The sequence below is a fragment of the Patagioenas fasciata genome, chromosome 10 (assembly GCF_037038585.1).
Source record: "Patagioenas fasciata isolate bPatFas1 chromosome 10, bPatFas1.hap1, whole genome shotgun sequence".
In the NCBI taxonomy this organism is placed as follows: Eukaryota; Metazoa; Chordata; class Aves; order Columbiformes; family Columbidae; genus Patagioenas; species Patagioenas fasciata.
In genome coordinates this window covers 21,445,777-21,470,197 of record NC_092529.1, presented here as the reverse complement: position 1 = coordinate 21,470,197, position 24,421 = coordinate 21,445,777, and the positions used below count along the sequence as shown (strand labels likewise).

General features: G+C 40.7%; 3 protein-coding genes across 12 annotated transcripts in view; 1 reads left to right on the top strand and 2 right to left on the bottom strand.

Annotated features, from left to right (window-relative positions):
• LOC136105604 (uncharacterized) overlaps positions 1-1,488 on the bottom strand; it is a 9,817-nt gene extending 8,329 nt beyond the window's left edge. Inside the window, exon 1 of the mRNA XM_065845270.2 lies at positions 798-1,488. Within this exon, the coding sequence (XP_065701342.1) occupies positions 798-1,488 (691 nt within the window). The remainder of the gene's footprint in view (positions 1-797) is intronic.
• Positions 805-24,421, top strand: part of LOC136105797 (haloacid dehalogenase-like hydrolase domain-containing 5) — a 27,950-nt gene continuing 4,333 nt past the window's right edge. The window contains exons 1-10 of one of the 10 annotated variants that reach the window (XR_010652042.2): positions 805-1,098; positions 3,104-3,313; positions 3,868-3,980; positions 5,224-5,317; positions 6,405-6,438; positions 7,304-7,478; positions 9,649-9,837; positions 10,848-11,038; positions 12,056-12,138; positions 12,881-16,102. Coding sequence is in view for 7 of the 10 variants with exons in the window: in XM_065845635.2 (XP_065701707.1) it covers positions 805-1,098; positions 3,104-3,313; positions 3,868-3,980; positions 5,224-5,317; positions 6,405-6,438; positions 7,304-7,478; positions 9,649-9,837; positions 10,848-11,244 (1,506 nt within the window). In the remaining 3 variants the exon portion in view is untranslated. Of the gene's footprint in view, positions 1,099-1,785; positions 1,869-3,103; positions 3,314-3,867; positions 3,981-5,223; positions 5,318-6,404; positions 6,439-7,303; positions 7,479-9,648; positions 9,838-10,847; positions 16,103-24,421 lie in introns of those variants that run through there. The other 9 variants (XM_071813298.1, XR_011740784.1, XR_011740783.1 and 6 more) reach the window with 9 other exon arrangements.
• RAB43 (RAB43, member RAS oncogene family) overlaps positions 16,050-24,421 on the bottom strand; it is a 19,159-nt gene continuing 10,787 nt past the window's right edge. Inside the window, exon 3 of the mRNA XM_065845637.2 lies at positions 16,050-24,111. Coding sequence (XP_065701709.1) covers positions 23,858-24,111 — 254 coding nt within the window. The 3' untranslated portion in view covers positions 16,050-23,857. The remainder of the gene's footprint in view (positions 24,112-24,421) is intronic.

The following is a 24,421-nucleotide window of genomic DNA, read 5'->3' as shown; positions in this document are numbered from 1 at the left end:
ATTGGAGTCAGACAACTTGCCTAAAGAACCTGTGAAAGCTGAGAATGCCAAAGCCGTAAACAAGTGTACTATCAGTCCTTTTACCAATTTGTATCTGCCTTTACCACCTTTTAACCCTCCAACTTCCACAAGAGAGCAGAAGGAGTTGCCGGATAAGAACTGGGCAAAAGAATTGTGTGAAGGATTAGATCAGCTATTAGCGAGTGAATCCAGCAGTTGGCAATGAGGTCATGCTGATCGTGATGGGAAAGGGGATGCGCCTGGGGACTCAGGTTATACAAATAATTATGATGCTAGAAAGTGTTGCCGAGAATGTGCACTGTGCCGAATCCCCCTGTTACTAATGATTCTCCAGCACCATTCAAGTCCGTGTTATCTGATGAGGGTCTGCAGCATTTTTTTTTTCTTTGAAAAGTTAACAGGAAAAAGAGTATGTGTACATGTTGCCCTGAGATCAGATAAAAACCATGAAAGACTCAAGCAAAATCAGACCTATGCAATGTAACAGCTATAGATCATTTAGGACAGAACGATGGGGATTTGTTGAAAGGGGCGGGTATCCCCCAACTCTTGGAAGAGACACTAACTGACACATCGCAATTACAGGCGCGATTAGTTTCTGAAATCCTGAGGCAGTCAGCAGATCTTGCATATCAAGCTATGATAAAGGTGCCTGAAACCAACCACACGAGCACGCACACGAGCAGGTCTGTCCTCACACCCGCAGACCTGCCCGCTGGCGGACCCTGGGGCTTGGGGCTGGCAGCTCCCAAAGGGAGGAAAAAGCCATGACGTACCCACGGCATGTCCTGGAGGCTCGGTCCTGGAACCCAGACGGGAACCTGGATCAGCTTCGCCCACAGGCGCGGCTGCAAAGAAACGCAGGACACAACAGCTCCCGTGACACAGTTCAAGATGCTTCTTCAGCTCGGAGTGGCCGGGAGCGCAACTGCAAAGCCGGGATTGCTCCGCGGCACCCTTCCGCTCCGTTCCGCTCGGGGCGGCGCCCGGAGCCGGCTGGCCTGGCTGCCGGCGCTCAGCGGGCTCTGCGGCGCGGCCGCCGGCCTCCCCCCGCCGGCGGCGGAGAGCAGCGGCAAGGTGAGCGCGGGTCGGGGGCAGCCCGCGGGCCGGCTGGGCGGGGCCGGTCGCCTCCAGGCGTGCGGGGCGAGCCCGAGCGAAACCGAAAGGGGCTCGTCGGGCGCGGCCTCCCGGGGATACAACGGGGAAGGGGCCGAGGGGCGGCCGGGGGTGCGGGTCCCCGTTCCGCTGCCGGGGGATGGTCGGTGCCGCCCCAGCCGGGAGGCGGTGACCGGGGGTTGCGCCCCGGCCAAGGCGCCGATTGAGCCCGGTCGTTACAAAAGAGGAACCGCGGAAAGTGGCTTCATCCGCCTCCTTTGTTGTTGCAGCGCTGCTGGGCTGCTCTGTCGCGACTCTTATGGTCAAAAGCAAATATGTAGCTGTTAATTCTGTTATTTCCTTTTTGGACATACACCGAATTCCCTTTGTATTTTTTTTTTTTTCCTCTATATACTCCGCAAAAGACTTCTTTTTTTTTCCTACATCGTTGTTCATTGTAAAATTCATGCTTGTAACCTTCCTTATTTACAGACATTAATATTAATGTGAAGAACTGCTTTTATTACAAAACTGTTACAATATAGTCTGAGTAATTTCACGTAGCAGTTCCCAAGGCCTGGGGTAACTGTGGTGTGTTTATCAGCAAGCCTGCGCAGTCATTGGTGTTGCAGTTGGCTTATTTTTGATGTAACATTCCTAACACTCTTACCCACAACTCCGAGACAATGGCTGCAGGGGGCTGTTTTCAAAGAGGACTGATGAATATCCAGGGCAGAAAGAGCTTCAGAGAGGTACTTGCATGTAAAACTGAACAAAACCCAACTGCCTAGTTAAAATCAGTGATATGGCAATATGGGTAAAGTGTTGCCTTTATTAAATTAAGCTCTGCTGGGGAATGTGCTCTAACTTGCAGGTTTTCAAATGTCGTTTGTGTGTCATGGTTTGAGAAGCGGCAGCAGCTGTCACCACCTCGGCTTTCACGTTGTGGCCGTGTCTGTCTCTGCCGTACCCAGCTGCAGGAAAATGCACCAGATGAATAATTGATGAGGAACAAAGTGCTGCTCGAATGGGCAGAAACCCTTCTCCCGGGACGGCAGAGCCGGGGGCTGGGTTGCTGTCAGTCTGTGACAGGCCGGGGTCACGTCTGTGCTTGTTCTTCCCATTGCGCCCGATCTCAGCACTCGATTTCTCCCTCCTGTTTCATCAGATGACAGAGGGATTCATAAATCTCGGGAGTCCTTGGTTCCATTTTAGGCTTAGGAGAGAAATGAGGTTCAGATTACAGGTCCAAGCCGATGCGGTGCGGGTCTCATTGCTCACAGTCTCCAGGCTACTCACCTGGACCCGCTGGCTCATAGTCCTGCTCTGGGCTCATGAATCCAGCTCTGCTCTTCAAAGGCAGGCGATGAGGTCAATCTGGTAACTCAAACAGCATCTTTGTTGAAGGAGGTGCTAACTTTAACAGTAGGCATTAGTCTGCTGTATACAAAACTAAGAATTAAGTACAAGGAGTGCAACAAATATCTAGCTGTAGTCAAACCTGTTGTGGAACACAGAAGTGCAAGGGACACTTTTAATATCTAAATGTCTTGTAAGGGAGGAGCCAAGAACAATATTTACATTCAAGACTTACCTGCTGCTGAGAAAACTACTTTTGTTTACTTTGTTAGTAGTTTTTTTTGTTAGTGTTCTGTGCATTGGAATTACCTGTGGAATAGAGTGGGGTCAGATCAATCAGAAGTGCAACTCGCTGGCACAGCAGCCTGTGTTTTGTACCTGTTTTTATCAGTTTAACTCAATTTATCCCAATCTTCTGAAATGTCCTGGGATGTCTAACCAGCAAAGCAAAGCTCCCGAGGCTGTGTGCGTGAGGAAATGGGAGCTCAAGTGTACGGGTATGTCTGTACAGCACGTTAAAATGCACAAAGTTAAAGGTCCTTTCCTTCTCTGTTTGCATTGGGCTTTAGCTGTTGTAAGCGTAAGTAAGGGCATAAGTAACATACTCCTTTCCAATTCCTCCTTGCAGCTCAACGTCCTGCCATCCTTTGGGTTTCTTTTTGACATTGATGGTGTGCTGGTGCGAGGAAAGACTCCGATTCCTGCTGCAAGAACAGCCTTTCAAAAGCTGGTTAATTCTCAGGGACGATTCTTGGTGCCCGTGGTGTTTGTCACCAATGCAGGGAATTGCCTTCGCCAGGAAAAAGCTGATCAGTTGTCTCATCTACTGGGAGTGCCAGTGAGTAGCTTAAATCCTATTTATTTAGGTATTTATTTACGGCGAATGTGCCAAATGTATTATCTTTCATTAGAAGCTGCTCAGTTAATTCAGTTTTGTTTTTCCCTTAAGCCCTCTGAAATGCTTTGCTGGAGGTCTTATGGAAGTAAAAAGTACTGTCCAAAGCTAGTGCTATTTCCATTGGTAAATGTACTGATTTTTCCAGTGGTAATGGTGTCTTCTGTGATAACATGTGAGACAGGAGTCCTGGTTCTTCTTCCCTTTTGTTTTCTAAATGGATTTGGTGATCTTGCAAAACTAGGAGAGGAAACCCGGTGTTCATGTTGCATAGCGGAATTCTGGAAGCAGAAAGTGTGTATGATGATATGTCAGTAATCTGTTTTTCTTGGCATATCATCTGTGAAACTGAGGAGAAAATGATATAGTAGAGTTTTTCGTAGAGATGTATGATTGGTTTGTGATTCATAGAATTTTTCACACCTGTTAGTTAAGTCTACATATAAGTAACCTATCTGAAAAACAACAGACTCCTTTTGTTTTTACATCCCAAACAGATTTCACGGGATCAAGTCATGATGTCACACAGTCCTCTGCGGATGTTCAAACGTTACCATGAAAAATGTGTTCTTGTATCTGGCCAAGGACCGCTGCTTGATATTGCTCAAGAGTATCTTTAAAAAACCACAACAACTTCGTGTTTGTTTCCCTTAATCAAGGTCAGGGGATCCTGTGGATCAAGCGAAGACCAAATATTTTGACCCTAGAAATCCAGTAATAAGCAATGGTAGTTCTTACTGTGATGTCAAATTTATGTTTTGAAAATGGTTTCTGCACCGATATTTGTTTAATGTTGTTGTATGTGTTTTCAACGGGGAAGGAAAATAATGAAATGGTTAATTTTTCGAGTCGTATGTCAACGGCAGTTGAGCACGAGGGGCTGGTGCTCCCTGGAGGACAGAGCGTGATGTCCTGTCTGCTGTTTGTCACATCTGACTTGAGCTTGTGTGGCTGGGCTGGGTCACGCTGCCTTTGAACCAACATCTAGAACAGAACTAGGCTTAAAAATATGTTGCCGCTTCTATACTAATTGCCAAAAAGAACTTGAATTATGTTCATGTAACTGGTACCAAAACTTCCAACTCTAATTTTAATGACCATAACTTTTGCATAACCTTTTGCTTATGCTTCCAGTAACTCCCTTCTGTACTTAGTACTTAATTAAAGTTGGTATAAATAATAAGTTGTAAAAAATGTATATGCAGCATTTAAGTGTAAGCTTTATTTCCTATACAGTGATGAGAAGTTCCTGAAGGAACATTGCATTTAACTGTTATTAGTTGGACATGGCTAAGTGCCAAGTGTATTACAAGACTGAACGCAAAATATAAAAAGCATATTTCTGTTAGACAGCATTTTCATGGGGGATAATCTTATTTAAAAATAATTTTGCAAATGGCCTGTGGTGGTAATTCCAATATGAAATCAGGTGGCTTGGTTTGTGTAATCACTATATTTAAATAGCTTTCTTTTTTTTGTATTGCAAGAAGTTGTCTCAGTGGTGAGAGAAGCATCACAACTGCTTTGTACGTAAACGAGTAGGTTTAGTTTGATTACCTCTTGTTAACTAAGTTTAATGGGATATATCAGCATGTAAGAGCACTGCTGTGCGAATCAGGAGGTTCTTTTCTGTCTGAAGATCTCAGACATGCAGGTCTCCCTTTTATAAATAACACCACGATCATCCTTTTATCTCCCAGAAGGAAAAGGTCAGTCTTTGATGTGTTGCTTTCTTTCCCAAATTATTTCTTTTACCAGATAAACTGCATGTGTTAACATTGTTAAAATGGAATTATCCATTTTAAAAATAGTTGACTGGAAGCAGCTGTGTATCCTTAACGGGTTTGTCCCAGCCTCGGGTTCTGTCAGCCGATCACCATCGAAACGTTGCGGGAGAAACACCCTTTGCTAGATGTAGTTGACCATGAGAGAAGACCTAATGTTCTGGTGAGTATTTTTGTTTTAAAACTCTTTGTTTGCTCATTAGGTGACATTTTATAACGGGGTCAATATTCAAAGTACTGAGGTAATGTTGTTCTTGCGTTGTGTTTTGACTTTGCTTTGCTGCTGCTTTATTTTGTTACATCATTTTCAAGAACAACTGTAGACTTTCTTTTCTATCGGTGGTAATTCTTTAACATAGTCTTTGATTTTGTAAATTACCGTTGTGGGAAAACTTATAATTTAGTACAGATACCTAACTGAAAATCTGTCTTGGAAAGCTTATTATGTTCTGCAGGTATATGGAAGATAAAATAAGCTTTTTCCTTCTGTATAGGGTTATCTTGGTCTTGTTTCTAGCCTGTGAGATTGCTTTGATTGTAGATTAATGCTTTGCAGATACTTAATTTTTCTCCAAAGCCCCTCTTTGTTGTTTATACCATTATTTAAATACTAACAGTACCTACAGTATGGTTTCATCTGAATTGTGCAGAATTTCAAACAGAAGTGAATACATACACAGGAAATACATGCGTGGATGGTACATATTCAGGGTCAGTATAGAGAGTGGATTTTCCCCATGTGAAGTGAGGGAGTTCTTTGTGGTTGGCAGAATCCGTAACCCGGTTCTATCCCCTTTTGTCTCACTTCACCACGTGGATGTAGAAGATCCAGAAACCATTAGTGTATTTGTCACTGTGGGGAGTAAATCATGAAGTGCAAACTCTCATTTGTTTTAGCAGTGTTAAAGAAATACCATTTTTTTTTTAAGTATTTTTCAAATGTCTTGTTAATACTAGGGGCCTCTTACTCCTGTGGAAAACTGAACATCCATACTTTCATGCACAAGTAAATTCAACAGCTGCAGCTTTCTGGTTCAGTAGCTGCAGGAGGGTGGTGGATGTGGAACACACGCACGTGTCTGCTGCCCGTTTGCCACTTCAGACCTGAAACACCCGTTTCTAAATACACCCACGTCAGGTGTTTATCAAAATAGTGCATTTCCTGTGGGAGCTATACTTGAATTTATTCTGTTAGAAATAGTAGCAGATGTTTAATCCTGTAGAAAACTTGTACTTTTTTCTTATTGCAGTACCCCTCTGCTGTGGAGCTTCCCAAGATTGAGGGTCAGTTATCTTTACTTGCAACTATCCATTAGTAGATATCTTTATTGTACTTTTCTTGATAACTATAATTTCTCCTTAGACTGTTGGGCACTTCAGGAAGTTGGCTGAGGGAATTCTAAACTTTCCTCGTTAATGACATCTGTCATTAATTTGGAATGCATCCTGTGAGATAAAGCTGGTTTTTCTTTAACATGTGCAGTTTTCAGCCATGTGTTTTTGACATTTCAGAAGGTGGGTGAGGTCTCCTTTCCTTTCCATCTTCCTCTGACCTTTCAAAACGAGGAGTGAATTGACGAGTTCAGGAATAATGGGTCTGGTTCGCACAGGAGTCAGGACGGGCACTTCAGAGCTGTGCTGTGAGCAGCACCGAGTTCCATGGATTCGCTCTCATCTCACCTGAAGTACAGGAAGGTAGAAACTGGACTTCAGGGTTTAAAACAATCCATATTGGATTATTGCTGGAAACCAGAAAAATGTCAAAAAACAACATTCAGATTTTGTTTTAAAACCAACAAGATAACATCTCTGATGGAGTGTTTAATACTGTATGTAAACAGAGAACTCACAAAAGTATGGAAGAGTTAGAAATACAATTTAGAAGTTAATGTTTTGTGGTGCTATGGAGACACCTGGCCAATAAAAAAATATCTTAAACCTGTAGATTCTGCAGCAGGGTCTTGTTACTCCTGAGATTTCCTGTGAGTGAATGAATATATAATATAGTAAAAGTTAATGTGAGTATTTCGTCGGTTCGTGGTTAAGTCAAATGACTTGTTCAGCCTCTTTAGACCAAGTTTTAGCGTCAGAGATTGGGTGCCCTGTTGTCTAACTCCATCACTCTATTTTATAATTCTTGTTCTCCCAGCTGTTGTTCTGTTTGGGGAGCCGGTCAGATGGGAGACCAACCTGCAGCTGATCATCGACGTTCTGCTCACCAGCGGCTACCCTGGCAATCCCTATTGGCACCAGCACCACCCGCACATCCCCGTGCTGGCCTGTAACATGGACCTCATGTGGGTGGCTGAAGCGCAGTCCCCAAGGTCAGTGCCATCAACCTCTGTGCACCGCCATGGGTTTGGGCTTTCATCATCTCTTCAGAAGTCAGAGTCAATACTTTTATACAAAACACTTGCTGTAGCGTCTAAGCTTTGACTACCTCTCTAAAGCAATGCACTTGCAGCAAATGCTGCCTTATTACTGTCTACGTAATTGCATTTGGGAAGTCAGTTATTCAATGTAAAAACTGCTTTTAAGCCCTAAACCTTTTTGTTTCCCCACTCCTAGAAGAGTAGAGGAATATGGGGTTTTGCCTGAGGGCCTCAGAGTCTCAATTCAAACTGAAACACAGGAGGTTCCACTTAAATTTGAGAAGAAACTTGTTCCTGGTGAGGGTGTCAGAGCCTGGCCCAGGCTGCCCAGGGAGGTTGTGGAGTCTCCTTCTCTGCAGACATTCAAACCCGCCTGGACACCTTCCTGTGGAACCTCAGCTGGGTGTTCCTGCTCCATGGGGGGATTGCACTGGATGAGCTTTACAGGTCCCTTCCAACCCCTGACACTCTGGGATTCTGGGATTCTGGTGGGGTAAAGAATTGACTGTGCTGGTTGAAAGCGGTGAGTGTTTTGAGCTGAGGACAATATAGTGAGCTCTTTAAGGAACGTAAGAAAAAACAAATAGAACACACAGAGCACAGTGGCATGATCTCTGGTAGTGGTTTTGTTTGATTTTGTTTTCAGTAGAAGGTAGTTCTTTAACAGTTTTGTTCTCTGGCCCTTGCCCCAGTCTAAAATGTGAAGGTACACCCGAACAGAAATCGTTATTGTGAGTGGATTGCTGCCTTGATCTTGGGTCGAAGGTCTTGTCAGATATCCTGACGTGAATGCAAAGGCCATCTCTAATTAGCACATTAGCAAAATACATGTGTGATACTTTCAGGCTAGAGTAAAGCAACCAATACATCTGCAGTGAATATCATGCATAATTTCGGTTGTCTCCTTTGGGAAAGATCCAGTACAGGGTTTCATTTTTTGGCAGTGTGACAAGGCTGCATCTGTCAGTGCCGTTACCTTCACTATTGGAATGTGATGCCATGACTAAGTTGTTTTCAGCCGTTGCTAAGAATTACTGCAAATAATTTTCTACTTATTTCTTGGTATTTCATAGTACAAAGCAACAGACAGGGCGGAGAGAGGGAATGAAGGGTTAATTCAAAAAAGCTAATTCTGTAGTTTGAAAGTGCTACAGCTGTTTCCTTTTTGTAGCCTTTTCCTTAAAAGACTATTTTGATTTCTAGGCCCCTAGAGACTTCATTTCTTTATTAGAGCACCTGATATATCTCTACTGGGTTCTGATGCTCATTAGATTGGTGTTTTGCAGTTTTTTACGTTGTAGATACCCGGTTTGAGCAGAAATACCAATCTATATGCATTAGAAGTTACCTAGCAGCTCTTCTTAAGTCGCATGTGTAATTTATTGCATATAGAATTGTTGTACAGCAACTTCTTATTCTTCTTAGGGTGTTCTGGGTAATCCCATATTTCTCAAGTGATATCCATTAGTTCATCTTTAATCCCACACCCTGACTTCAGTAATGAAGTCAAACTGCTTTTTTTCATCCTGAGATTACACTTTATAAATAATTACTGATTTACTGGCGTGGTTGATGACCCATCATCAGTGTTTCCACCTCGATCAAAAAACCTGAGTTATCAAAAGGATACCGTGAAAATATAGTTAGTTCCTTGTCCTCCTTTGCATCTAGCTTTTTAGAGAAACCCGTGGGGTTTTTCATTTCCATATTACAAGTGGGTTTTGATATACTCTTGTGTTAAAGAAGAGATCAATTTTCCTTCTGTCTGATTCTTTCTCCTCTCTGTTAATTCAGCTGGTTCTGCAGCGAGCAGATCACAGGCTAGGCATCGCTTCTGTAACTACGGTATCTACTTAAATGCAAGTAACACTAACACAAACCACTGCTATGTTTTAAAACTAGATAAGTCTGTTGTGCTGTCCCAGTAACGTGTTTTTATTGTGGTATTTATTGTTCAGCTAATCAGCACTTCATTTTCAGTGAAAAAGCTGTGGAAACGTTGCATGCGAACTGAGGGACATTTGACAGCTACAGGCTACAATTTATTCCTGAAAGATCATGAAATCAAAAAGCCGGGTTTTCTGTATTAAATATAATTCAATTTGTCTTTATATCTGTGTAGGTTTGGGCATGGAACATTCATGGTTTGTTTGGAAAACATTTACAAGAAGATCACTGGCAAAGATCTGAAATACGAGGCCTTAATGGGCAAACCCAGTAAGCTGACGTACCAGTACGCGGAATATCTCATCAGGGCCCAGGCCGCGGAACGGCACTGGAAACAGCCAATTCAAACGCTTTACGCTGTCGGGTAAGGGGTCGGATCGCTAACGAGTACAGCAGGAAATCACTCGCAACATAAAGAGCAGCAAAGAAAAATACATGAGTCTTACGAGTTTGTTTCTCATATCGATACTGAAAAGTCCGCAAAAATACTCCTTAACTCTGCTCTGCAAGTGTTACCGAGCAGGCGCTTTATTCAGTGTGCTGGACGCAGGGAGGATCTCTCCTCTAATCAAGCACATGGCTCATGCTTCCTGGTATTTATTACACAGACCAATTGCATATTCATTAGTTCTTACCGCTTAACTGATGCATTAAACATAGATTATTTCCATAATCATGCCCTTTGTTGGGAGTCGTGTTTTGGTATTCGAGGGTCTCCATCTGGGGTCAAGTCTCGCTGTTTCTAATTTTGAGTATTAGTAATACTTTGCTTTTTCTATGTGTAATTTCCACAAAAGTGGTTTATATTCAACTAAGATTTCTCCTGATTTTTTTTTTTTTAAACTTCTGGTGTGCAAATCTAACAAAAAATATTTACATGGGTGTTTATCAGGTTTACTGGTATAACACCAACAAGCTTTAAATAAATGACAGTTATTAGAGAATGTAGAGCTGGAATTTGTGAGGTCGTGAAGCCTGGTCATACGCTACTGTGTGTGCTATCCCATCACAGAATCCTTTTCATAGAAAGAGATAAAGCTGCATTGTATTAAAGATTGTTCTAGAATCACCAGGATGCTTGTAAATATAGTAAGCTCAGTCATGGACTGCTCATACCTGTCCTTGATTTCCCCTGCTCCCATCTGCAATTTCAGTATGGGCAGTTATTCACTTTTATCATACGTCATGCTTAATGAAAGTGGTGTAAGAAAATAGCTATAGGATTGGATTTCTTCCTCTCTGCCTACTTCCACATAAAGTTATGTAAAGTATAAAATGAACCGTTAAATCAAAACTGTAAAAATAACTTTCACACAATTGAAATCTGGCAGCTAAAATCGCCCGGCTGACCAGACTTTCTTCTTGTATTTCCAGAGATAATCTCATGACCGATGTCTATGGTGCTAACCTTTACAATCGCTATCTTGAGGAGAACTCCAGAAAAGGCTCCAAATCGCGGATTCAGGCCAAAGCCGCAGGCGGCAAAGGATCCGCCGCTGTCTCGCAGGACGAGGACATAGACAACAGCTGGGAGAACGAGTTGGCCTCTGCAGCTGCTGCCCACTGTAGGTCTGTCCTTGTTTGTACGGGGGTTTACAACCCTCACACCGAGGTGCCCTTGGACGCCGGCGAGAGCTTAACTGAAACGGTGTTCCATGGCCACAGGGATTTTAGATTTGATCCTGGCTTAGTCAAGCCAGATCATATTGTACCAGATGTTGATGCTGCCGTAGACCTGGTCTTCCAGTTGGAGAACTTTGCACCTAACTGAGATGCCATGGTTTCTTAAAGACCACTCAGTGCTATGCTTTTCTTCCCCCAAAAAACACACCGTGCTTTAAAATCATGCCACAACTGCTGCTTTCTAAAATTTTTAACTTTTATATTAATAAAATCTTACGTTAAGTATATTAATATACTTAACATAAGTATATTAAATATCAGTAATGCTTTTTTAAGTACTTTGAAATATGCAGTTTCTTACTTCAGTTGCCCTTAATTGTCCTCCTTTACGTTAGGTGCTTTAATAGCGATTTTTCATGATAGCTTACACACGTTACTGGTACTTAAATCCCCACATGACAGTACATTCTTTTGTTTGCTGGGAGGTTTTAGCTTCTCGGTCTTGGGGATCTTGAGGATATCAGACGGTGGTGCTGGGGTCATTCACAGGGGTACAGATTGGCTGGTGTGGAGCACAGCGTGGATTACTTGCCGCTTGGGATTCTGCAAGTGACGGGTGCAGTTTGGTTTTTAATTATAAATTGTACGAACAAAAATCCAAGTCACTGATTATTGAATAATATATTGAATAATCACCCCTCAAAAAGCAGACATTGTTCACTGTGTTATTATTTCGTGTTTTACAAATGAAGATGCTACACTGGCAGACTTCAAAGTCTTTGAATTTTGTGCCTGCCGTTCGCTCAGGACATGGTACAGATGAGAATGTTTGTGAAAACAAGTGTGATAAAACATTGCAGAAGGGCTACCACTGTAATTTCTAACATTTCCTGCTATGGTACTTTGGAGTGGAATTTAGTGAGTGTTCTGTTACCTGGAGTTTCATTTATATTCTTCAGTCTGCTTTCAGCTTCAACATTTAACTCTTTGAAATACCCAGTATTTCCCACGTTACATTCAGTGAATTTCACTGATAACACAGGTAAGCTATTGGATGGTACAACACATCTTTCAAGTTTAAAATGTACTGTATCTAAGTGACCAGGCTGTGCTGAAATTAATCACTGAAATCACTTTTTAAAATATTTTTGAGGATCTTGCTGTAGTTTCTTCTAAATAGAACTTGCCCTTTGGCTTGCATAGTAGTGTTTTTATTCTTGATACCTTTTGTTCTATAAAAAAAGAACTCTCAAAAGCAACCTTACAAAAATGTCCTGTAGTTATTTTTGCTAATACAAAATATAGACAATTTTTTACACGCTGATCATGTGTCATCTCCAGTATCATGTGTCTCTCTTTAGAAGTATTTTTCAATTAAACTAAAGTTAAAGGAATGTATGAGACTTTAACAAATTTTCAGGTATCATCTCTTTGATGTAAAAAAAAAATAGTTGAATTTACAATCAAGTTTATAATGTTGAAGCTTTAATACTCTTAATGTAATGAAAGGAATAATGTATTTTGTAGTACATCCTACATTTGTTAAATCAGTCTCCTACACCTATTGATACCACTTCCTATGGAATAATCTTTTCAAATGGCAGAATTTTTTACTAAAATGCCATATCCAGGCGACTTGAAGATGTAATTCATGATAATCTGTTGGGGTATTTCGTTGTAGTTTACTTCTTTCTATAAACTGCTTGATAATGTTGGGTGTTTTTTGTTTTTTGATTTTTTTTCCTGGGACAACTCCTTATTTCGCTCTGTGTTTTGTTCTTCAGCAGCACAAATGTGATTCTATGCTGTGATGTGGTGCAATTGAATCGTATCTAGAAAAACTAAAGTATTTCGGTGGTAGCAGGAGATGAAATGCAGCCTCTGCAGCGCGGTGGCATTGGCAGACGACTATCGGTAAGAATATTGGAAACATGCGAGCAGGAACTTCGTGTCCAGGCGCCTCAATCCCAGCGAAATGCAGACGTACCCAGAGAGGCCCACGCAGAATCCCAGGATGTCAGGGGTTGGAAGGGACCTGGAAAGCTCATCCAGTGCAATCCCCCCGTGGAGCAGGAACACCCAGCTGAGGTTCCACAGGAAGGTGTCCAGGCGGCTTTGAATGTCTGCAGAGAAGGAGACTCCACACTTGGGCAGAGCTGAGGTACTGAAGCGCGGGAGCTGTTAATTCTGGGAGAACGCTGAAGAACGTACGCCGGGTGTGGGCGTGCAAAGGTGTCGGCGTTCACACGTGGCCTGGGTTCACTTCTCCGCTATGATGTCTAATTTTTGAAGAGGATTTTTTGCCATTTTGGTGAATTAACCTGCTTTTGGCAGAAGACAGTGAAATGCTTAAAGTAGAAGGTGGCTCTAAGTAATATCCAAATTAATGCCTGGCTCTCTGAGGCGATATCTGTGGCTTGCCTCCTAAAAAGCTCCAAAAATGTAGTTGTGCAGGGCCATCTCCCATGAATGTGAGCAGATACCAATAGGTAATTGCCTTTGGTATTCACACAAATAAAGTTCTTCAAAGCAGCACCTGCCTTTTCAATAGCCTTGTTACCTGAAATTGAGACTCTTGAAACAGAAATCTGTTTAGAAAGGAGACGTTGCTTTAGTTGGTACCACGTGCTGGGGGAATTTCCCAAATCCAGCACACCTATAAGGGGTTTCTAGTGGTTATTTATGTATACAGAATAATTAAGCACCTCATCTCTAATACAATAATTCCACCTGTATATTACATATTCGTGAGATTAGGCAAGATATTTCTGGAGCATACGTAGTTTCATTATGCTGCATTGGCATATTAAATCTGTGCCTATTGGAGTGGTCTGGTGGTCATCTGGGGAAAAATACCCTTACTTGTATTATCTGTATATGGTATTGGGGCACTGCAGGGCACATGCATGTTCACCAGACTCAGCCAAGTTCTTTGAGGAAGTCCAGGCTGTTCCCTGGACAGGCATAAAATTATCACTGACAGCTGTTTCCAAATTAACGTACAAAGACAGACCCTGAACAGGGTAGCGAGCTGTCTGCCTTGTTACCTCCTGATGATAATGTCCTTGAGGCTAAGGCATTCCCAAATAATTAGAAATAGTAGCTCAAGCTAACAGCCTCATCAGGATAAGTACAAGTCACAAGCGTTTCTTACAGGTGTTTAGCTCAGCAAAGTCCTGGTGCGATCCAAGTGCAGGTGGGAGCTCATTTCACCCGTGGGGACCTTCCCTGGCCCCTGCAGAGTGAGCACTCCGTAGGCATGAAGCTGGAGACCCTCTTGTCTTAAACACACCAGCCTGAGGCGTTTCAGTAAGAAATGAGGTTATTTGGGAAGCGAAAGGACAGAGCCTCCCCCCATGGAGGCTGCGGTGGTTCATGCCGGGGGCTCCTCCAGGTGCGGAGGCCGGGCCGCTTTCCCGCCCAGCCGCGCGGGGGCGCTCGCCGCCATCTTGTTTTACCTCAGCGCGGCTGCCCGGCTGGAAAGGAGGCGGATTGTTGTCATTCTCTGCTTCTCCCTCCCATATTTTCTGTATTTTTTTTCCATATCATCGAAGTAATAAAATACAAAACCACTGGCCCCACACAGTTCTCCAGGACTCAGGGCATTTCAGGTTCTCCATCTCCATGGTCTGAATCCCAGCTTGGTAAGTGGCAATATGGACTCCACAGATCCTCAAAAAGCCAAAATGCTTAAAAAATAGCAAGAGAGTGTTTGTAATTTTAGCTCCCTCTCATTCACACCCTTTCTTGGTTTCAAACAAGTGTGAAGTGCTTGATCCCTCTTCACTAATTCTTTCCTGTCAAGTACTGAGAAATTGCGCCCCAGGAGTTTGAGAGAAGAGTCGGAGCTTGGTGCTCCTGAAACAGGAGACATTTACGTCCCAATTCTGCTTTATGTGCTTTGCAAAACTGACAAATGTTCGGGCTTTCTTCAGCAAAGTAAGTAGCTATGGCGTGGAAGCCACACAGCGAAGGTTGCTGCTCACAGGGACGGGGCTGGTTCCACAGCTGTGTTCTCACCACTCTCCACTTTCAGAGCTTCAGTGTCAGCTCTTTGTCACCTTTTTCTCATTCAGAAAATGTTTCTAGGTGATGGATGGAAAGGAGAAATACTAACAAAATAATTCACAGAAATGTTGTGCTAAGCTTTGACTTTTCCCTTGTAATTTTGTTCCCAACAGCCTTCTGTTTATCAGCTGCTTCTCCCAGTTCTGTCTCATTTCTCAGTCTCGGTTGCATTATTTATCTCTTCCACTGATTCTCTAAAGCACTGTGCACACCTACAGTCACATCCAGAATGTTTTCGTAGTAAAGAATAAGAGAATTGACAGTTGTGTTCAGCTACACCCAGCACTCCAGGGAACCAGGTTCAGAGCAAGATCATTTCCTTGAAAACTACCAATTGCTGGTTTGGTATCTGAGGCTCTTGTTGAAGTAGCAGACTGAATACAGAATCAATATTTGGTTTCAAAAACCTGCTTAGCTCATCAACTGACGTTAGAATTAAAGGGCCAAGCAAAAGGAAGGAGGTGTTGCTTTGTTTAATTTACAGAAAATAAAACAAAATCCAGGATCTAAATGTTCCCTGCAAAGGTACAGTTGTAACTACATTGTTTACACTCAATTGTAAGCACTGAAAAAACTTATTTGCACTTCTCCAACACTGAGGATGTTGGTTTTCATTCTTAATCTTCTGGACAGTTATGCTGTAGAGTTTACTCATTTGAAACAATGTAATATGCGTGCATTGATGTAAGGGATGGGCAATTGTAGGGATAAAAGAGAGCTAAGCACTGTTTGTTTAATAAAGAGTACATTAGATCATATCTTGTGTAAAAGTAGAAGACTATACTATGTACTATACTCTGTACTATGTAAAATGTCTTAAAACTTGATTTCGTTTCTGAGAGTAAACCACAGCAAGGTACATGCATAAAATAACCACAAAATGTATTAATTGCCAAATGTTTGCTTTAATTAAACCTTTTTAATGATACACAGTACAATGTATCCACTACTTTGTGAAAATTCACAACAAAATGCAGGTTTCATACGTTTAAAAATATTTTTCATAATAAATTCATAAATAGATGAAGGTAAAGTATAAAAATTACTGTAGTATGCAAGCTTGCTCCCTTGTCTCCTCATATTCCAAATGATCTAGACAGTATTGTGATAAGACAGTTTAAAAGCAAAGTAGTTACTGATGATTAGAAATGTACAGCCTGCATTTCTAAAGAAACCTTGAAAAACAGCAACAGATTTGTCCTAGAAAATGCAGAATAATTTTAACACTGTTATCATCCAAATCCCTCAAATAATTTTGGAATGCAGTGAATGAATTCAATATGAATTAGAGATTTTTTGTTTTCTCCACAACAGGTGTGCCAGCCAGGCTCACCTGGATGCTATCTGCTCTGTGGAGTTGTGGGGCTTATATCTGTCAGATACTGTTGAGTGAGGCACAAAAGAGGGAAAAGCTGGGTTGGCAGCACTGAGCAGATCTGTCAAAACCCTTAGCATTTCTCCTTACAGACTTACAAAATAGAAATCTTTAAAAACGGTTACAAATAGTTCAATTCACCTTCTGCTTGGTATGTGTCTGCTGTATGTCAGCCAGGCAGGACTGTGTCTGATCTCAGCTGTTGGCTTCCCCTGGTTTTGAAAGGGTTTGTGCACATAGCGCCATTCCAACACTTAACTCCAGCTTGCAAATCCCTTATGTCACACCACAAACTATTAGCAAAGTTATTCTTGTCATCAATATTATCACTCTCTTAAGAAAATGCATATAGCGTTTTATTTTGTCAAGTATCAAACCACTTTTCACACTAAGAATAATCTATTTTAATATCATTTATAAAGGGGAAAAATGCTTACTTACACGGTGCATTGAAATAGGGAATGAACATGAAAAATACGGAATCATCAATACACTCTGCCTTTCACATGAATGTATTTGTTTTCCTGGTAACTATTTCCCTTTAGTGCAAAACTGGTTTCATACAAGTTTTGTGCTTTTTTTTTTTTTCAATAGTAACTAGATGCTTTTGAAGACATTGGTTGGCATCTGTCTGCAGCTTTAATGTCTCTGAAAATTCAGCTCTTAACTCGCTTTTTAGAAGTACCTTCAAACTGTCAAGACGAGTTTGCATGCTGTGTTCAAAGGATCATCTTTAACACTCTTGTTTTCACATACAGTAGTTTAGATAGCCAAAACCTCACATCTTCTTATGAGTCTATATTGCTCATAGAATTTATTGCTGAAAACCTGGGTGTTGATCATCGCATGTTCTACAGCACAGTGCAGTGTAATAGGCTGTTACTTAGCAGTTACTGAAGAGACTGGCTTTTGGAAACACACAGATTGTGTTGGTCAGCTGCCTTAAAAAGACAATTTCTAAGGAAATACAGTCTTCCAATTAATGTTTTCCTCTGCTGTTTTCTGGAGAAGATAATCTTTGTGTCATAAAGTTGTTTTATTTTGTTTTTTAATTGATCCAACAATTAGAATTCCTAACTGCTAGCTTGCCATAATTTTGGTCATATGTAAGGTACTTCCTCTATGCTAAACTTCAAAGAAACTTGAATCCTTTTAGCCAGCTGTTACATCTGAACAGGGTGTACTTTAAGATGTCTGAGTTTATGGGAAAATTAGGTTTTTGATACCAAAAAGTCAGCAAAAAACTCCTTAACTCTGCTTTGCAAGTGTTAAATTCCTGTTAACATTATGTCTTGTTACATTAGGCCTAGTCTGGTTTCTAAAAGATTTTTCTGTAGTTCTTCTGAGTTTAAACTCCTACAGTGTAGTCAATGAGAAGGTGTATGTTCTTCTGAAAGCTGAAAATAGGTGACTACCGTTCTTAGTATCCTAGTCTGGGCTTTAAAATGAAAATATATAAATTTAGGATTTTTTTAATGTTATGTTTATGAGTCAATTAAAACAGTTCACTTGTAATAATATAGCTTGTAGTAATTTTGTAATTAATTTTAATTCACCCCTAGTAATTTAGCTGCAATAGCGAATTTAGAATGTGCTAGGTAAGCCTTTGGCAGAAGTAGCTTAAACAGAAGCAGCTTTGTGAAGCTGCTGTACCCACCTGATATCTTACCCTGACTTACACTACCTGCTTGGATGAATGACTGCAATGCTGGACTTGATTGATTCTGAAGTATAGTGTATTATATGCATACATGACAGATACTAAGTAACTTTCACAGGAGCAGGAGATTGATAGATATACATGTGCAAAAACCTGCTGATTATAGTCTATCTGGTGGCCCTTCAGCGTTTTGTGATAGGAAGATTAATCTTCAATTTTCTGTTAAATTTGAGGCTGAAAGAAAGTAGAAATCAGTGTCAGCAGTTCAGCTGGATAATCCAGTTGGCAAGAACTCAATTGAGGTCTAAAAATATCTTGCAAAAGAAATATGAAAAGTGACTTCTTTGATGATAAAGACAGCCTCAATAAATTCTAATCAATGTACAATCTTGGATCTTCTGACGTTTTTAAAATGGTGCCCTGGGGGAGAGAGACATACTTTTAACCTCGTAATGGAAGGAATAGGTTCTAAATACAGCTTTAAGGCAATTTAACAGCTCTCCAAATGTTCAACTGTTCTGTTAGCATACACTTAACTAGCTAAGCAGTTCACTCTTGTTCAATATACACAGCAGTCAAATTTCTGTTGTACAAAAAGTGAACAGGAAAACCTGTAACTCTTTGTATAGTGTATTGTTTTACCTTTGAGAAGGAAAATATTTTATTTGGACTGAGTAAGCACTGATTAAACCTAACACATATAATTGGACTAAACAGAAAATCTTCCCTCACTGTTAATCAGGCTTCACTTTTCCCATCCTTGTGGAGTTAATCTGTTCACTTGTTTTCAGCTGGCCACTAATTCCGGACCAACAAAACAACTGTTGACACGGTCTGTCTTTAGTGACACCTGAAGTTACGAATGTAATACAGGAACTGCCTTTACCAATGTTCAAGTAATAGAAATGCTTGTTAAAAGAGACAAAGCGGGGGAAAAAAATCACAACCACTTTGTACTTCAAATAATTATTTTTAAAGTGCATTTTAACATTTTTCCGTCATATTAAAAAACTGCTAAGATCAGGATAGAGGAGTACACTGGCCATTTTTATCTAACCTCTGGCAACAATTCCATGAGCAGTAAATGTACGTTTGGGTTGGCTGGTTGGTTGGTTTTGATTTTGTAACCCTGCTCTTTTCCAAGTAAACTTAAATGAAATGATAAAAAAGATACAGAGGGCCAAACTTCTGCTGGCAATCAGAACATCTAGTTGTTGAATATTTTGGGGTATTTTTCTAAAGCATGCAGTGGAGATTGCAATTAAATGCTTCCATCTGAGATTTTTTTGCTGCTTTCAATAGCTTTATAACCCAACTCAACGGAGTTAAAAGAAATCTAACACTACCTGGCCAGTAAAAGCTAAGATACCCGGGAGGCTCCATATACATATGTATTAATTGTTAATTAATAATATACATATTGTTAATTAATTGCTAATCATATACATATGTATATATTCAAAGCATATATTACATGCTTTGAAAACTGAAAAAAAAAGGAGAGTCACTTAATTTTTCAGTTTTCAAAGCAGGTATTGTTCTCACTTCATGTTCCTCCAGCACAGTGTTTACACAAAATAATGCAATAAGGCAAACGTCATTGGTCTGTTAATATAATAAACGCTTTGGAGGCAGGATGGGTAAACATAGACTATTTCTATTAATGAAATAACATATAAATTCAAAACAATCCTACAGAGAGAAACTAATAATGTTGCTACTTCCCTGTTCCCTCAGGACTGGCCTGAGATGGCAAAAGACATTCAAATGGTCAGATGGCTGGGACTATGAGATTAAATAACAGAGGTGTAAATCTTAGTGGGACAATATTTACTGGGGCATATTAAGGAAAGAATTTAATGTTATTTAAGGGTGCTACTGTATATTGCATGTATATTGCACGTGATCATCCACTCTATTCTTCAAATAAATATGATCTTCCTTAAAGGCAAAGAAAAAAACGAGCAAGAGCTCCACTTTTCATGAAGTTCTTAGAAAGCTATGCAGTACTAGCTGGGCTTCATTTAGTTTTGTAGTTTTTCCCCACCCAAAAGTGACCTGCTTTCCACTACAGTGAGAATAATAACATTTTTAGGACTTTTCCTCTGTTCTTAAGTGTTCTCATTTTTTAAAAAAATTGTTTTGCAAAGCAAATGTTAGCAGGTTTCTAGACTGACACATTTGGTATTGTACAAATATCTATAATTATGCAAATACAAGTTCCATCCATGATGATGGACTGGATGGGTAACTGGAGATAAAATTAGCTTAAATCAAAACCAATACAAAGGATAACAATGCCCACGCTGCTGGGAACCACATTCTGCTGATGATTTCATTTCAGCATTTGCCTCTGCATTCCACTCCTAAGTGGTACAAGGCAGGGATCAATGTCCCCCTCTGTGTTTTTGTAATATTTTGCACAGTTTGGGTACTGCCAAAAATAAATGATAAACACTAATGCAAATACGTGGTCAGCCAAGGAGATATGCTTAAAAGCAATTACTGCACCATAGTCTTGTTAATGTTCAACTGCCAGTAAACAGGTTTCTGGCAAATGTTTATGCTGTGAACTCTGATCCTGCACTACTGAATTATTCACTTGATGTACGTCAGCACACGCACGTAACCTAAGACTTGAAACTGAGGTTTTACCTGTAAATCTCAAGTTTATTGCTACTCACTCTCTTCACCCAGGTAGCCTTTTGGTTTCACTAGGATTAGTGGAATTAAACCAACAGGACTGTCTTCCTAATATTTGAATTACATAGCTATGTGTGTGAATTACAGATTTCACAAAAGCCTTCAGAAAGGGAGCGAAAAGCTCTAAGTTCTGATCAAGAAGCTATCAACCTATTGAGTATTGGGCTATTACTAATAGACCAAGAAAGGGTTTGGTAATCAAAATCTTTTTTTACTACTGATAGCCCAAGCACTGCTATCTGTATCTGCTACTAACCTGAAAAAATAATCCAGGTCTTCAGTCTGTTTCTTTGTTCCCTTTTGTTCAGTTAGGTAGGGCATGCAAATTTGTATTATACTTCTTACAACACAGAAGAGCCAAGAGTTAGACGAAAAAGCTGAGTTAAAGCCATAGTCTTAGTTTTCAACAGCAAAATGAAAACTAATCTGGATCGGTGCCTTCATTTGAAAACACAGTGAACGAATCACTGGTGCTGTATTTCATGTTTTCTGACTGAAACAGACTAATCTGCAGACAGAGGCTCAACCTTCAAGACTAACTTATGATTTGCCACCACATATCTCTTAAGAAAAGGTATAGTTCTTGGTCTGATGCTACTTGTTTACTAAACAAACCTCAGAACTAAGGCAATGGATCAATAATCGCTCATTTCTCCATCTATTGTAAAAACACAATCATTCACTGACTGCATTGGAAGCAGGATTTATGTTCATTTTGCATCTTGCTCCAGTTTTAACATGAGTTACTATGTAAACTACTGATTTCAATCTGAGAGGTAGCAATACTGTTCTTAAATGCATGTGGATTTTTATCAGCATGGCTTAAATAATTTGGCACTAATCCTGCAAATAGTGGGACACTGAGCTTATCTGAGGGTCCATGTTCAAGCATGCAGAACTGCAGGACTGTGACCTACAGATGTAAACTATAATATGTCATGACATAAAATCAAACGCTTGCTAGTATTCTGGATCTTAAGGACCACCTAAACAGAAGGAAAAACATTTATCAGGACTTGAGCTGTAGCTTGAACTGTTTTCATCATTTTTCCCAAGAGTGGAATACCAGGTTTGCTAATCACTAATAAATCTAGAGATTGGACAATGCTCATTTTCAGTGTCTAGCTACTGCTGGACACATACTGCCTGTTATCTTTGGATGTAGGAGCGCTGGGAAGGTCCTGGAAAACTATCCAAAAACAGTACTGAGTACTGGAGCTTAACCTGCCCTTCCATATCAAACACTCAAATTGTGAAAACAATACTAACTGAAAAATTTAAGGCCCTTTCACTCTTACAACTATAAAACTTGAAAATTAACCCCTTAAATTAGAAGCAAACAGGCTACAAAGCATGCCTAGCTCCTCAATTATCTACCTGATAGTTTAAAAAAACAAAAGACCAGAGACTGGTTTAATATTTTTTGTAGGAAGATTAATAGTATTGAAATTAGGATCCACTAGCCCTTTCTTAAATCTTCACGACTTTCATGATACTGGATATGTTGAATGGCTAAAAACTGGTGTAGCCCTAATAGCAAACCAATTCAGGTTCTTTTTGATCAAGGTTTTCAAAAACAACATGTGACTTCACTTTAAGTGGGTGCTTTCTGAAAACAACCTCCTTCGAAGTATCGGGATTGCAAAAATCCCTTGTCACGTCTGAACACCTTTGCTTTAACTGCAGTTTAAAATAATCCTGCTTCTGCTCCCTTTGCAAATCCATAACAATGTAGACTTCTGATCAACAGTGACAGATTTTTCCTGCTGAGTGTTTTCAAGAAATGAAAAGCAATTGGTAACTTGTGATAGGGAGAGGGAAGCAGTTGAATACAAAGTTGGGAGGGAATCACTAGAAAAGACGCTGGTTTTCCACAACCAAGAGCTTGCAATGCATGCAGTTTTCAGCTATTCTGAAGTCTTCTTTCCCATTATATGCCCAGATTGTATTTAGAGAGATGGTTTAAAAAACAGCCCAAATCCACTTAAGCTACTTAAGCAATAAACACTCTGGTAACATAATGTCAAATATATGACCAGAATTCACCCTGTAGATGACCATTAGGCACGTGGCAGGAGATCATGGCTACCAGTCAGTTCAAGGTTTCTCCAGTTCCTGCGTCCAGTGGTGCAGGTCTTGAGTTATGGAATGAAATTAAGAGACCTGAGGGCAAAAAACTGAATGATACCCACTTGGAAAAGGGCGCTATCACTGTGCAAACCGCAAAAAGTGAAATGCATCTACCCTCTCCTCAAGGCTGTATTTAAAATAACTACGCTGGTCCAATCCTGCTTGACAGCAAGTCACGTGATATTGCTCAGGCTGATTTAGCTTTTTGTTAAAATGATACCTTAAAAAAATTATAACAAAACCTGAGAGAAGGCTTCCTCACCTGTTCCATTACTAACTAGCAATCCATATGCCCTAGGACAGGTGATTGCTATTTGGTCCTGTAATCAAATCCTTGGGTATTCTGACACTTGAAATACCTTCATCAGAGACACCATCACTTTCTGGTCATTGGTGGAGTGCTGAGGATTTAAAGAGACACTGTCAAGACTGCCTATTCCAAAAGCAACTTCCTTTGCCAATAGTTCCATGCTAAATGCTTCCGGACTTTGGGTGTGCATCAGTCTCTTCCCCAACCATCTGTCTCCTCACCCCACATCACCAGTTCAAAGTTGTTTCCTCTGCTTTTGTAACTTGTATGAAGGTTACACAAAAGAAAATGGTGGGGACAAATGTTGAGTGAGTTTTTCAGAGGGCTTGACTTTCAGGACTACCTCTCAAGAGTCCCTTTTTAAAAATAAGACACCAAAGCAAACAGGATTGTGTCTAACTTCTACAAAACTGCTGGTTTCACAGGAGGAGGAGAATATGGCTACCATGCTACTCAGCATTAGGGTGAAGCACCATCTAAATTCCAGTAAAGTTAGGGATATCACCTAGCTCGGATCAGCAACCACATCCCCAGCTTTCTACAACGTCTTTGCTGTCAAGTTTGATGCTGTCAGTATTCTTCTCACTGAACATGGGGCCTCCATGCCTCATCATGAGCTCTGTAGCCATCTTCACAAAAGCCTCCTCCACGTTGCTGGAGTCTTTTGCAGAGGTCTCTATGGCACAGATGATATTATCGTAGTGTTCAGCCAGACTCTGAGCTTCCTCCAGCTGAACCTCTCGAAGGTCACTTAGGTCAGACTTGTTTCCTGGAAGAAAAAAAAACAATGGAGTAATTATAATGACTGTTTATGTTAGACTCAGTATTTAGCAGGAGGTTCTCAGGTTGCCCATAGAAGCTGCAGAATTTCCATTCTTGGAGATTTTCAAAATTTGACTGGAAAGGCCCTGACCAACCTGCCATTAGCCTTGCTTTGAGCAGGCTGGACGAGATAACCTCCAAAGCCCCTTCCAACCTGTATTTCTGTATGACTGCTATAGAGAACAGAAAAAGTCAGTAACTGAAGAGTGGTGGCTGTAGACCTTAGCAGAAACAAAATGGGCTAGAAGCAAAAGCTA